The 16,399-nt window shown below is 34.1% G+C and overlaps 1 protein-coding gene across 1 annotated transcript in view; it reads left to right on the forward strand.

Moving 5' to 3' along the window:
- CTNND2 (catenin delta 2) overlaps positions 1-16,399 on the forward strand; it is a 912,708-nt gene that overhangs the window by 765,744 nt on the left and 130,565 nt on the right. The window contains exon 14 of the mRNA XM_027869022.1: positions 9,582-9,755. Within this exon, the coding sequence (XP_027724823.1) occupies positions 9,582-9,755 (174 nt within the window). The remainder of the gene's footprint in view (positions 1-9,581; positions 9,756-16,399) is intronic.

Consider the following 16,399-nt stretch of genomic DNA (forward strand, 5'->3'; position numbering starts at 1 on the left):
TATATCAAAGTCATTTTGGATATTCATCTCCACTGCCCTGGAATTAAACCTCCCTTATGACAAAGAAAAGATAGTTAAGCAAAAACAAACAAACAAAAAACTGATTTAGTAACCCTATGTGATTTTGCCCTTGTAGTCTCTAATGCTCTGGTAGAGAGACCAATATGTCTATATTTTATCTTTTAGATTCTTCAAGAAAAATTCAGGAATGTTATACTATGCAGTTACTGTTAGTGAGCAGATTAAAACCCATCTGCACCTTCTTGTGATATAACTCTTACTCATATCCTCCGATAAATCCTCTACTGGGGTCCGCACAGAATTCTAGGGCCCTTCTCCTAGGTTTCTTAATACCATATGAGTATCAATTCAGCCTATAAGGTATTATCCCTTGCTCTCACTATGTGACCAAACCAACCTCATTTTGCTCATACATCTCTTTGATGATATCTTTTATGTTGACTCTCATGAGCAATTGTTCACTGCTAATGATGCTATAGTATATTTCCATCCACCATACGTATTTCCATGGTCCTTTGTGTGACCTGATATTTTTATTCCTCAGAAATTATGGTATTCTATAATTCCCATCCATATAGCTTCACCAGAAGTACACTGGTTTTAAAAAGTTGGGTTTTTTATTTTAAAAAACTTGAAAATATTGGAAGTGCTATATAATTTTCCAAAAGCAATCTAGCTTACCTTTTTCCTCCTATTCAATTATGCACCTATTTCATTGTATGGTTGCAGTGTGTCTGTGCAAAATATATATAGTCAATGATTTTTTGCACATAACTGAATATCTCACTCTGGAAAATAGGTATTTTTATTCACTTCATTTTCCTATGAGGGTAGTTATGTTATACTCTTTTAGGTGATTATGGTTCTATTTAGGAGAAGCTATAATTTTCCAGGGCTTCATGCATTCAGTTCAGTGTTATTCACAAACATGAATATCTGGTGGACCTCACCATCTTTTAGAAATCCCTTTTCCATTTTTAATAAATATTGGACATCTTCCATGATAATGACAAACACTTTTAGGGAGCATATGTCTTGCTGCCTTATGACTCACTTGCTAACTAATAATCAGAGGATCATCAGACACAATTATCTCTCAGTTGTGTTTATTAAAGAACCCTGTGTGATTTTAAAATGCTTCCCATGATACCTTGGTGGAGGAGAGATTTTTAAGACAGTATTTTGCTCTACCTAATAAATGTTGGGGCTTTGGTTTTTTTAAGAGAATAAAAAGCATAATGGATCTTCCATACTTCACATCTTTTAGTCAGTTTTCTGACTGTAAAGATATGATCTGATATAGAATATAATTTGTGAAGCCCTTCTATTTTCTCATTATACTTTCATCAAGGATGCGTTCTACATTTTGTAAATTGTTTCCACAAAGATTTTGTAGAAATGAGAAAATAAATGTATGGGTCAATTCTTATTAAACTTTTTGATCACTTTTTTTTTTTCAAAATTGTAATGAGGTCCATGATTTTTCCAAGCATTTGGTTTCAAAAAGTTCCTGAATACACTCAGAAGCTAGTGTATGCTTGGTGTGGGTGGTCAGTCTCTCACTGTCTCAAGTGACCTTTCCCTTGCATCCAACACATTAGTACCTTTGATGTTAGAGTAATCATCTGGTAGTTCCACTGCTATTCATAATCAGTAGAGAATAGTATACTATATAAATCTTGACATCTTTTCCCCCCTATTTTTCATCTGATTATTGTTCTTCTAGTTTTGTTCTCAAATGCTTTTGGGATGATATCATCATGCTTCCTATAACCTTATTTCTCTTCTATTTCTTTCTATGTTATGAGACAAAACTGTTCATAATCTTCTATCCATAATTCCATGACCCTCTATAATGTTTTATAAATGAGTTTATGTTGAAAAATATTTTTGGGTTCACAAGATAACAGTTTGGGGGCTAAAGGATCCTTAAGAGATCATCTGGTTCAAGGTGTTCCCTTAGATATTATATTTCACCATTTGTCAAGGAGATAAAGTGTATCCTGACTGAGGTGGTTTCTAAACTCTTTTGGTCTCTATGCTCTGGTCACTGTACGTTGTTTAAGCTGCTATAAGAAATGGTGATGTTTATATCTTTTTTATCTATTTCCCTAATTCTTATGTCAATAGCTCATTTAAATAAGTTATATTAGAGCTGCGTATACATGTATATTTTAGATATATATACACACATTCATAAAAACCTTATTTAAACTGTTAAGTCTTAGGCCTTTTTTGTGTCTTGATCCTGAGCCATATTATTCAACATATATTTTATTGTCCTCTTCTATGCCTGCCAGTGCATTAAAAGCCACCAAGCATTTAAGTATATCTTGATCTATCTGGGGGTAAGATGTGTCTTATTGAGATATTAATGGATTTTCTCTATCTCTTCACCTTTAAACTACTCCATTTAGCCTTTAAGATTCTTTATAATTTGATTCTTTCTAACATTTCCAGTTTTCTTATTTATTACACATCTTAAACTTTTTCTACTCACCTTCAGCACTTTTTCTTTTTTTTTCCTTCAGCACTTCTTAAACTGTGGGTCGAGACCCCACAAGAAGCGCTGGCATATGCTGGCTACATCCTGTTCTTCACACACCATACTCTTTCTTCCATCTCTCTACCTTGTATACTGGCTGTTCCCCAGGCTTGTCTCTGCTTCCTCTGATCCCTAGTTATCTAAAAGATTCAACTTAGGCACTACCCTCTGCAGGCTTTCCTGCCTATCCCCCTTGGGCTAATATCTTCCTTTCTAAGCAAAGAAATTTGCATCCACTTTGTATCTTGTATAAACCAGTCTGTATGAATGTAAAATTTCCAATGTAAGCTCCTTGAGGGCAAAGGCTTTTGTACTTTTGTCTTTAAATCCTGGCACTTACCACATGATCTGGCACAGAGTAGGTATTTAATAAATACTCTTTCAATGATAATAATCTTCCTAATGGTCATTTTGCTTATGTTTGTCCTGAGCACAATAAAGTAAGATGACTGAGTATCCCATGAAATAATGCTTCATGCCCTTGGATGCATGATGGAATCAACTCTTTAACGGTTCCTCCTAGGATAACCTGGGATCCACCTCTCCATTTAGCAGCAACATCCTCAAATCTTCTACTTTCATTTATAATGAGAATGACAATATTGATATATCTCTGCTCTTCTTAAGGTCTACTCATTGGTCAAGCCTCTGTACTTAGCTAGCTTGGCTAATACTTGGACCAAAGTCTGTGATCTGGACTGTAATAGAAGCCTTTCCAATATAAGAGAAGCTATCATAAGTTGCATTCTCATGGCATTGGTTTGGAGAATTTAGCCACAATGTGCAATCACAAAAGTACTTTTGTACACAGTAGCATGTTGTTGAAAACTTGTAGTGTCAATATAAATGAGTTGTTAGAATGGCTTAGACTAAACTATCCACAGACTCATTGAAGTTTGTTTTGTTGTAAAGAAAAGATTGAAGGGGGGTAGCACACTACATACTGAGCTTTTCTTTTTAAATTTCTGACTTTATTATATTGTACAATTTTTATCCTGAACTTATAGCTTTTTCTATAAAGAGCATTCTGCTGCCTTCTCCTTAAAGCCACCAGGATAAAAATCTCTTAATAGATTTTAAACCCTGGGAAAATAAAACATCTTAAAATCTGTTGTTAAATGTAAGTCCAAAGAAAAGCTTTTGTCACCTTCTTATTGAAAACATTCCCTCACTTGGGTTCTTTTCCTGAAAACCTAACACTTTCTATGCAGGAGCAATCAGTTGTTCTTTTCTAATACTAAATTTGAACTCTTTGACCATCAAAGAGTGATGTATCTCATATTTTGAAAATCTCCCAAAATACTGTCAATTCTCTCTGTGCCACCCTGTTCTTGCTGTCATATACCAAATACCAAAGAATGAATCCTACTCTACAAAGGCAAGAAATTGTACCTTTTTTCATAAAAGAATATTTCTAAAATAACAGTTATTTCAAAAATAGCAAAAAGCCCTGAGTGATAAAGAATCCTTTTCATCAAATAGTACCACTATGATGGATCATGTTTCAATATGCTAGGTAAATAGTTATAAGTCTGTTATCTACTTAAATTGGTATTCCTTTTCCTAGGAGAAGTTTTTATAACAGTAAAGCCATAACATCAATTATATTTCTATTTTCTTCTGATTGACTTAGGACTATTATTATATTTAAGGGCACAAGATATTATTAGATCTTAGGCTCATAGGGTTTAGAGACAGAAATTATCTTAGAGATTATATATATATATATATACACATATATATGTGTGTGTGTGTGTGTGTATATATATATATATATATATCATCCAGAGATTCGCAACCATTACTGTACATCTAATGGTCCCCTTTGGCAGTCAGGTAACACCTATGGACCTCTTCTCAGAATAATATTTTTAGTAAGAAATATATAGTATTACAAAAGAAACTAATTATTTTGAAGTACAGTTACCAAAATATTAAAATTTCTGATAACAGACTCTCCCACCCAAAGTCTTTCCATGAAGGTTAAGAATCCCTATTGTGGTCCCATTCTCTCATTTTATAGACAAAAGCAATGCAGCAAAATCATAGAATTTATATGACTTGTTCCTGACTCAAACAGTGAGTGACAGAAACTTTTTATGAAGAGTTCAAGATGGTTTATCACCTTAGTTATTTAAATCTGTCTTCATTATTTCTTTACATTGCCTAGGCACTGCATCTTTGGGCTTGGGGGAAAAAATCTTGGATGATTTTAGGAATTAGGATACTTTCATCCTATGTACATTTCAATGCCTCTTTTTTCCAAGGAGTCTTTACCAGTGACATGGATTGAGGGCTTGACCCTCCAGGGCTGGAATCTATAGTCAGTATCTTCAATCCTATAAAATATTTATTGATTATGATAGTCATAAGTTTGAAGTGATAAAAAAATTGTTAATCTCTTTTACAACTTGTTGCAGTCATAGGTGATAAGGAAGGAAAGAAGGAAACAAGCACATGTTAAGTACCTAATAATGCAATATTATTACAAATATTATCTCGTTTGATCTTCACAATCCTGGGAGGTAGGTACCATTATTATTCCTGTTTTACAGATAACGAAATTGAGGCAAACAGAGGTTAAGCAACTTGCCCAAAATGACAAAACCAGTAAGTGTATAAACCCAGATTTGAGTTCAGATCTTGCTCACTTCAGGGATGGTGCTTGATCTGCTATGCCACCTACCTGCAAATGAGTGTGTCCATTTACCCAGGGGTAGAGTTGAGTTTATTCTTGAACCTCTCCCCAGTTTGGCAGCATGATCAATCTTCTCCTAAGATAACTTTGGGATGAGATTACTAAGAAGCAAGACTAATATAATGAGATGTTTTAAGAAGAAAGTTATCTTAGTCTTATATCTCATATCAAAAATATTAGTATCATACTTAATATTATAAAAAAGAGTGAATGAACTCTTACTTACCAAATTATAGTTTGTGTTTTTCATGATAAGAGGTCCCATGAATGGCCAATATATGCAAAAATCCAGTTTTAGTGTCTGAGCAGTGCCTTTTAAAAATTGTATTGATAACTTTTGTTAGTATATCAACTTCATTTTTTAGTATAACCTGCCACCCTCCTTTTGGCAGCAAGCCAGATAGTTTAAAAAGAAAGAAAAATCAGTTTAGCAAAAATAATACACAATAATAATAAAACAATAATATATGCAGTGTTCCACACCCATAGTCCCCCACCCTTACAAAAAGGGGGAGAAGTACATTGTCTCATCTCTTCTTCAGGGCTGTTTGGTAATTGTAATTAATACAATAAAATAATATAGTATAATAATTGTAATTAACACAGTATAATAATACATCATTGTGGAGTTTTTGGTTTCCTTTTATTGTTGTGGTCATTGTCTACATTGCTTTTGTGCCCTGCTTCCTTACCTTTGCATAGATTCATATAAATATTCCTATGCTCTGAGTTGCTTTTAAGAATAGAATTTTCAAGAACCTATAAAAGAAAATGAGAACTCACATATTGAGCCCTGTCACAATTTTTCCATGTGTTGTTTGTTAAGATTATCCAAAAGCAATGGCATTGAAAACACTTCTTAAATATAAAAACAGTATTAAAAATTTTTAATTAAGGAAAGAGAGCAGCCCCAAAATGTGTTACTTTATTTTCACCCAAAGTCCATTTTTCTTCCTTCAATTTTATCTCACTTGGATCTTTGCCTGATTTTGGAACTTGAGCATAAGGTTGCTCTATTCAGCAGATATATCTCAGGAACCACTCAGGGAATTCATTCAAAAGGTTTTGCTGATACTGCCAAGGGTTGGTGCTTGGAAAAGCAAGTTCTCATTGCAACACTTCATTTTGCTTAAAAAGTCTCCTCTCATAACTTGGGAAAATTTTTATTTTTTTCTCTTATTTTCACACATCTAGTTTTAGAGAATTTTTCACTAAGAAAAGGCTGAAGATTCATTCTACTTAGGATTCCTTTTGCATCAAACTTGTCTACCTGTGGCAATGCTTGTGAATCTAAAAAAATAAATGATCCACCATCTGGGCTATTAAATATACAAAATATGGTCATTCTAATGAAAATATAATTTAGATGTTACTGCTCTTGTAATATGTTATAAAGTTCTGTTATTAGAAAGAATAATCATACAATCATTTTTTTCCTCAAAGAATCTCCTTGATAAATGGAACTCTTGATTCTTCCTGAAGGTTTTCATATATAGTACAACCATTTTACTAACCTCATTATTTTCTTTCACTTTTAAATGAATCAATCTGCAAAACTCCTTAAAGTGTTTTATAATGATTGAGATTCACGGTATTTGTTACTTGTGGAAATATGTTTTGATGAACATTTGAGGGCTTTCCTCTTATTAACTTATCAAAAGTTTGAATAAAGGAACAACATTAACGTCAGGTATATCTGCTGACTTTAAAAATATTTCTTTTTCCTCAGTACTAACATGCCACAGTATAATCAAGACTCTAAAATAGAAAAAAACAAAAATACCTTTGAATTTCATCTGTAGTTGCCATCAAAGATTATCCTTATTCATGTAAGATGTCCTTTTTATTTCCTTCTGATTTTCTCAATAACCATTAAGAAGGTGATTCAGTAAAAGATATTTATATAAGAGCTAGGTGGGTCATATCTTACAGCAGTAGAAAAATTGTACACTAATTTAACCATTCATCATATTTTATAGCAAAGCAGCTAAAAAAAGAAGAGGACTAGATCCAGCCAGAACGGCAATTCTGTGGCATAGTGGAGGATTCTGGCCTTGGAGTCAGGAAGACCCGAGTTCAAATGCTGCCTCAGATACTTACTAGCTTTGTGAACCTGGGAATTTCACTTATTCTCTCTGTGCTTCAGTTTTTTCATCTATAAAACAAGGGGTTGGACTCAATGGCCTCCGTGATTCCCTTGTAGCTCTAAATCTATTAGCCTATAAAGTTAACACAACTTCTTTCACCTATACCAATATTTGTTACACAATTTCTATAGAATAGGATATGCCCCACCTAGCTCTGTATCATGTAATATTTTCAAGTGTTCCATTGATTTTCTGTCATGTTCAACTCTTTGTAACCCCATTTGGGTTTTCTTGGTAAAGATATTGGAATGGTTTGCCATTTCCTTCTCCAGCTCATTTTACAGGTGAGGAAACAGAGGTAAACAGGGTTAAGTGACTTGTCCAGGGTCACATAGCTAGTAAATGTCTGAGGCCAAATTCAAACTCAGGAAGATGAGTCCAGGCCCCACACTCCATCCACTGTACCATCTTGCTATCCCTATGTAATGTTACAACAAATAATCTGTCAAAAATACTTTTTCCGTTAAAGGACATTATCATCTATGCTTCCTTCCCATTCCTACAAAATGCAATTATTCACAAAAGGACTTGATCGTGCGCAAGGATGGGCTTCTTACTAAGAGCAAATTGGCACAACTGTCCATGCCAAGTGAGAGGCTATTCATAAATATGGCGTGCTATCTTATATCAAGAGATAGTCGTGAAAAATTATGTTGGTAACTCTGTGCTTCTTCCATAATATGATAAATTAGACATAGAAGGGATAAAATAACATTTATTTTGCTTTCTCCATTGCACTAGGAGATGGTTTTAATAGCATTGAGCTTCTTTCCTTTGAGCAGCCAATTTGACTACTGTCTCATGGAAGCTGATAATGCCACAGAGTGATGCTGCCCTCCTCTTGATGTCCCTATCTGTCCCAATGTAATGAATTCTGTATCAGAGCTGTCACTCTCAAATAATGAAACTGATACACTCTTACAGGGCCAACTCACTTTCTGCTTGTACTTTTTTTTTTTTAACTTTTGGCTTGAAGAAGATAAAGGTCTATTAGTTCAAGGGAAAGACACTACATAGGTACAAAATCAACTTTATATGGCCTGGCCATGGACTTCTGCTAAGAAGGAGCTCTCACATTATAGGTAGCCTTGCAATGCTGAACTTGAATGGCAATGTTTGTTTGTTTGTTTGTTTTTAATGACCCCAATGGAAAAACAGGCATTTCCTTGATGTTAAGACTCAGATCAGCATGTAAGATTAGGATTTATTATAATCTAAAGAAAAGCAAGCTCTTTAATTAAGACACTAGTCTTTTGTCTGTCCAAGAAAAATGATGAAATATTGATATTAAATATGACAGTAAAAGACTTTTTTCTCTTTAATAATTAGCATATGTTAACATTTTAACTTTTCCTTAATAATCAGATGATATTTGTCCTAAATTTTCTTATAAATAAAATGCTCAGAACTGAGGATTTTTTAATCAGTTAAGTGTAGAATTATTAGTAGAAATGTTTTGCTAGGTAATCTCTCATGTGCTTTCAGAGGCAAAATTTAGAGACTTACATAATAAAGATGTTTTTAAGGTGTTTTAGTAACTGAAACTAAGTAACTTTTAAAATATGCACTTTAAGTGATTATTAACAACTCAGGGCAAACAGCATGTAATTGTTTTATTCTGGCCTAATCAAAATGGTTACATGATTATTTTGTCTTTCCTAGAAACATAAATGAGACCAGGGATTTTTCTAAGTAAATTTTTCCAAGTAAATCACTCTGTTATTAGAAAGAGTGTACTTGCTTGTATTTCATCCTTGTTATGCTAATTCCTTTGAATTTTTAAATCCAATAAAAGCCATATGAGAGGAAATAAGGGGCAGAGTCACCTTAACTCTGTGGGTTGCTTCATGCACAAGATTTCATTGCCACAAATGGAGCCACAGAAAACTTCTCTGAGTGGTTCAATCATCCTGTAGTTTGCTTCTTCGCTTGCTGTAAGTACTAACCCAAACAAATTATTTTTGTTAACTTAAAACTTATCTCTATTTCTAATTATGTCTAAAAGATGTAGACATGATTAGTAACATTAATTTCTTGGAGGTACAGTACATAATATTGGACACCTACTCCCTCTTGTGTTTAGGGTCTTTGATGTCTACTAAAAGAAAGGATGTGAGAAGTTTCAAGGAAATTTTGCAATGACGTTCTGCATCATATTTTTCTTCCGCAGTGGGATGGCGTAGGACCTCTGCCTGACTGTGCAGAACCCCCAAAAGGAATCCAGATGCTGTGGCACCCTTCAATAGTCAAACCCTACCTCACACTTCTTTCCGAGTGCTCAAACCCGGACACTCTAGAAGGTGCAGCAGGTGCCCTGCAGAATTTGGCTGCAGGTAGCTGGAAGGTATGACCTATTACTCACAAGAAAATGTCTGAATTTGTAACTAATACTTAGGAAAAAATTAAGATCTAGATATGGGAAATGTAGCAGTAATTCCACAAAATGAACATAGTTTAATCATTTAAAAAAAACTATTTTGAAAGGCCAATTGAACTCAGTTTTTAAACTTAAGCAAATTTATATTAAGTATTTCTCTTAAGAATCCATTAAATTAGGGAGGAAGGGGTAGAATTTGGATCTCAAAATTTTTTTTTTAAATGTTAAAAATTGTTTTAGCATGTAACTGGGGAAAAATAAAATATTTTATATATACATATATATATATACACACATACATACATACATAAAGAATCTATTAAATTGTTCAGAGATACTTAAAGGTAGCCAGTATATGAGAATTAGTCACAGTTTGTTTAAGTATAGTGATAGAAAAATAGTGCAATTTGCTTTAGATTGATTTTTGTAATTATACTAACAATAATTCACTTAAGTAACCATAACTTCATAGTATTTTTGAAACATTGTTCATTACTGTCAAAGGAGGGAGCACTTGAATATATAATTTTATGGTTTGCTAAGCCCTTTTATATGCATTATCTCATTTATCCTTCACTATAACCCTTTGAAGTAGGTACTGCAGGTTTTATTAATCCCAATTTACAGATAAAAAAACTAAGGCTCAGAGGATTGAGTGATTTGTCCATGGTTACCTGGCTTATAATAGTCAAAATCTAGATCTGAACTTGGGCATTTCCTGACTCTGTGCCTAACTCTATAAGTAGTGAATCTGTATTTGATCTTACATCCATTATGTCTCTTCCAGAAGGAAATGAATATAGTTTGTTTTAAAATAATGACAGATGGAAGGTCAAGTCAATAACATTTATTAGACACTTACTATGTGCCAGGCACTGTGCCACATGCTGGAGATATAAATAAGAGCAAACAGAAAGTCTTGCCTTCCAAGAGTTTACATTCTAATGGGCGAAGACAACATGCTAAAGGAAAGTTTAAAATTAGTGGGGTGGGGCTAGTAAAGAAGTGATACTCCTGGTCATCCATACTGACAGTTTAAAGTCAATGAGGAGAATAAGTAGAATGGAACCAATTCGCTGAATTTCAGAGTTGGGATGGAGCAGTCATTTAATCTAATTCTTACCTTTAAAAAGGCCTCCCTCTATGATATGGCTAATGAGTAGCAATCCAGCCTTTGTCTGAAGACCCCCAGTGAGGAAGACCCTATGATTTCCTGTAGCAACCCATTCTGCTTCAGGGTTGTTAGCATTTTTCTCCCTGACATCAAACTTAAATTTGCCTTTTTACAACTTTTACTCATCACTCAATGCTACCCTCAAGGGCCAAACAGAAGAGGTCTAATCCGTCTTCCACTCGACAGCCTTCAAATACTTGAAAACAGCTGCCATATTCCTCCTGAGACTTCTGTTCTCCATGCTAAATATCTCTAGTTTCTTCAACTAGTTCCTCAATTTATATGGCATAAACCTGGGGCACTTCACCGTAATGGTTCCCTTTCTCTGGACCCTGTCCAGCTTATCAGGCCATTTTGACAAAATGTGGCGCCCCATAATGAACCTATTGCTTCAGATGTGGTCTGAATGGAGCAGAGAACAGCAGAACTGTTGTCACCTCCTTTAACCTGGATTTGTTTTAATGCAGCCTCAGATCACATTAGTTTTCTTGGCTGTCTTAGCACATTGTTGCCTCATATTGAGCTTTCAGTCCACTAAAACTCCTGGGTCTTTTTCAGAGTAATTGTTGCCTAACCATATCTCCTCATTCTCTACTTGTGAAGAGAATTTTGGGCACCCATATGCAACCTTCTTAAATTTCGTTTTTTTAGATTTGGTCCAATAATCTAGCCTGTTAGGATCTTGTTGAATCCTAATTCTGTCTTTCAATATTCCTGCCAACTTTGTGCTATCTACAGGTAACCATGCCCTCTATAATATTTGTTATTGGAACCTTCTGAGTTTTTATCTGTTGTTGTTTTTTTTTTCTCCTTAATTATATTGATGAAAAATACTGGTATAGTGGAAAGAGCACTGGACTTAGAATCCAAAATCCTAAGAACAATTTCTAGCTCCTCTGGTACTTACTGTTTATATAATATTGGTCAAATCACCTAATTGCCCTTGACCTCACTTGCCTTACCTCTAAAATGAAAATGTTGTAATAGATGACCTTTTAAGTTTCTAATAGCTCTTTGTAAATAAATAAATAAAATTTATAGATATGCACACACACATGTGTGTGTGTATGATTTTCTGTGGGATAAATATAAAGTTGTCTGCCACTAAAAAATCTCCTTATTTAGTAAGAGATAATTATTGAAAGTAACGTAGTAATTAAGTAGTCTAAAGAAGGGTGTTCCATATAGGCACATGGAAAAAATATTAAAAGGGGGAAAATTTGCCTTATTTCCCTAGGATTTGAAGGTATCCACAAATTGTCTTTTGCCTGGACAGACATTTATCATTTAAATATATATCTGTTACCTAGACTTAGTAGCCCAATACTGCAGTCATAGAATATGTCTAGCATCCTTCCGCTCACATGCTGCATTCTGGGTCCTTGTCAGTCATCTTGACCTCTGTTTTGCTACTGGCTTCCAATAATTGTGGAGGAGAGAGTGAGGCTGATGACTTTGTGCAGCAATGCCTCACTTAAATACAATTTATGTGCAAGACATTACCCTCATGATGTCATTGGTCCTCTTCAAGAATAAAGGACGAAAAGTGGCAACTATTGCTCTCCTTTCACTTTTCCCCTCAGCTTTGTTTTCCCTCTACTTTAAAAAAAGAAAAAACTTCCTTAGGAGTCCTATCATATTGCCACTTTATTTTATGATCACAGTTATTTTACTTCTCTGTGCTCACCTCTGTGATTCTGTTTTTCTGGTAACAGTCTAGCTGTTGAGGATATTGATCAGATTGACTCAGAGGATTGGACCAGAAAATGAGTTTCATTGAGACTGATGTACCATATTGTCATAATTTGTACAACCTTCAATTCCTGAGTCCCTCAGAAGCAAAAATGACACATCCCTTACCTCCCTGAGTGGAAAACACCCATGCTGTGGGTCCTATAGATTCTATGCTAAGAAATTAAGGATGGCAGAATGGGCTAATATGCCCAATTGCCTCACCAAAAAAAAAAAAAAAAGAATGGGCTAAAACTCACCTGTACTTTTTATGTAGGTAAGGCATCTTGATGAAGTACATCATTGGGCAAGGATATACATCTCTATTGATTCAACTGCTCAGAATGGTTTTTGGATTCTCTACACTTCTCATCTTAAAGTTCTCAGAACATATTAGGAAACAAAACAGAACCTTAGCATTCTTGGACACCTATCAAAATTACTTTAATTCATTGTTGATACTACCTCTGTTACAAATCACTCAATTTTCCTTAGTGCAACTTACTTCAAATATTCAGGGATTTTATTTGCATTTTGAAATGATATCATTTTTCCTGAAAATGCACATCTACAAACCAGATTAGGCTTTCAATTTATCTAGTTTTCCATTTGTTTCTTGACAAAATACCTGATTTTTTTCCTTCTTCTCTGGTCCCAAAAAAGCACTGACCTTCATAGAACTAGGAACAATAGAGCACTGAAGAGAAAAATTAAAGGAATGGATATTAATATAGCTCCAGTTTATTTTCAAGGAAATGCCAGCATCACTTATTTTTAAATATCCTGCTGTCAACATTTCTCCTATTTTGTTTTACTGTGGAACCATTTTAAGACTGAAAATATATGCTAATCCCCATCAATACTCTGCAAGAATTAAAAATGAATATGGGGGGGTAAATTATCCCCACTGGTGAAGGCAACTTGATGATTTCTTGTAAAGATGGGCCCTTATAGATAGGTCTTGTGACATTGCCTTTAAGCAAGAGAGTCAATAGCTGTTTGTTGACATTAAAAAAGGGAGCACTGAAATAGATAAATGAATTCCATGGATCATTTCCCTAACTAGGCCAGGACCATCACCATATAAATATTCATACTTATTTTCATATGCAATGTTGTTTCTTTTTCAAGTGAACTAGGGGTTAGAGGTAGGATATATTTTTCTACTTCCTGCCCTGAATGATTACAATATAACAAGGTGTCAATCAATAATTATGATATTAAGGAATCTCCTAATCCAAGTATTATTATCTCCATTTTATAGATGAGAAAACTGGGCCCATAGAGGGTGACTTGCCTAAGGTCACACAGTAAGTTCCCATCTCAGTCACTCAAATCCAGAATCCCTCAAAATGTGTTTTTATAATAAAAGCAGGAATTTGGTTGTTTTGTTGTCTTTTTATTGATCTTTAAAATTTAAGACCAAGACCAAAAGTGTATCTCCAATTTAAAATCCCAAAGTGTGGCATGCTGGTAGCACTTTACAAATATTCTTATCTGAAGACTTTTATTACGTAGAAGTAGACTTTGTATATTATAGTTTAACTATAAAGAAATGTCTTTATAACATTATTGTGCATCTTAAAAGCTTTTAGCTTTTAAATAGTAATAACAGGCTGTGAATATGATAGAAATATGATGGCATTATGATAGGGAAAATGGTAAATTTTCTGTTTAGAACTGATAGGGATTTCAGTTCTATTCACTTTCCCGTCTTTGGTAGTCATTTTCTGTTTATCTCAGTATCACACCAGCAATATGATACTGATAGTTATGCAGTAGAGCTTGAATAAATATGATTTTAACTGTAATATATTGGTTGTATTTTATTGTATTTACAACCTCTGCTATTAAAAGCTTAAAAGTGGACAGGAACTTTATTAAAAACCTCAAATTAGCCCTATGAGAAACAAATTTATTTTACCCAGGTAGGAGACAGCAAAAAAGAAACTTGTAAGAGCATACCTCTAGACACCTACATATAATGAAAAATTCCCCCCTAATTTATGTTTACAAATCTATTTTAACCAGTGGCTTTTTCCTTTCATGGTATGATAACATTCAATAATCATTTAAATATTGACCTATTAACTAATAATACGTAATGGAGTGGCATGGTATATATAATTCTTAAAAACTATAATGAAATCTTAGATATTCCATATTTTTTCTTTTAGCCAAATTAGCAAATTTTGACTAATTGTGATTGTGGGAGGTGAAAATGTAGAAATACTTTAGGATGAAAATAGGGGAAAAGAAATCTGGTCTAGTAAAAATAATCACAGACCGTGACTCAAATATTGGGCTCCTCTTAGCTTTGTAATTCATGTGACTTTAGAGGCAGCTAGGTAGTACAGTATGAATAGAGCACTGGATCTAGAATCAGGAGGATCTGAGTTCAAATCTAGCCTCAGATACTTACTGTATGACCTTAACAAGTCAATTCTCCTTGCTTCAGTTTTCTCATCCATAAAACAGGGGTAGTAATAGCACCTATCTTCAAGGGTTGTTGTAAGGATCAAATGAAATAATATTGTGAAGTACTTTGTAAACCTTAAAACACTCTATAAATGTTAGTGGGTTTCTTTTTTTTATAATTATAATTTCAATAACTCTGTGCACCTTGTCAAGCCTCCATTTGGGATGAGTGACCTCTACATCCCTTCCAACTATAAATCCTTTAAGATAAAATGAAGTTAATAGATGTAAAGTACTCTGTGTCCCAAAATGTTCTATAGAAATTTAAACTACCATTGTCATTATTACTGATAATAAGCTACCATTTATGCATGGAAGAAAAAATAACATTGTGCAGATTTGAGAGAACCCTCTCTATTTAAATATTCTCGAAATATGTCAAGTATTAATTTCTTGTGGGAGATTTTGGCCTAATTGGAAGTTTAGAGAAATGGACAGACAGTTCCTGGTTTTCAAAGTGTAGTTTCTATCTATTTTCTAGCTCTCCAGAGCTGGCTGATGTGATTAACAGACTTTCCTGAATCCCCAGCTGAAGGCGGTGTGACTAGATAACTTTGATGCTGTGATAGTGGCTGAATCACCAAGACAGGGCTGTCAGATTTTCCAAGTCTCTCATCAGTATGTCAGAAAAAGAAGTCCATTCACATTAAAACTCTGATTTTTCTATTCTATACCGAATCCAGTGTTGTGGGATTTTTAAAAATCTTATTTTAAAATGTAGAGTTTTCTGCTTTGGCTAGTAGATTTTTTTTTTCAAGACTATTGTTAAGCTAGAAATGATGATTTGTTTTTGTAGCAGCTTCATTGGTACCTTCTGCTCACAGCTGGCAGATGTTGCACCATAGGTCAGAGGCTGTACTTTGTTGAGAGCCATCTCAGATATTTGGAGGGAGTCCAGCATGAGAAGCAAAGGGTCACTGATACCTACCTTGATATCAAATTCTTACCTTTTAACAAAGCAGTCACATAGCTTTGTCGCCAGGAAAACCCTAGAGATACTGAATTAGAGCTTCCTACAGCTCAGGAGACAGTGCATTTGACAGTGTCGTACTTAGCTAATAAAAGGACATTTATAAATGTCAAATTCATGTATTTGGTGACATCTCTAATATTCTACAACTTTCAAAATAAAGAATCTTTCTACTTTAAAGAAAGGTCATTTTTCTAAGACATATTTTTTAATTGAAAGTTACTGATCCTTAAGATTGTTTGGGGGATTTTTATCTAG

The sequence above is a fragment of the Vombatus ursinus genome, unplaced genomic scaffold (assembly GCF_900497805.2).
Source record: "Vombatus ursinus unplaced genomic scaffold, bare-nosed wombat genome assembly UNPS02014791.1, whole genome shotgun sequence".
Lineage (NCBI taxonomy): Eukaryota > Metazoa > Chordata > Mammalia > Diprotodontia > Vombatidae > Vombatus > Vombatus ursinus.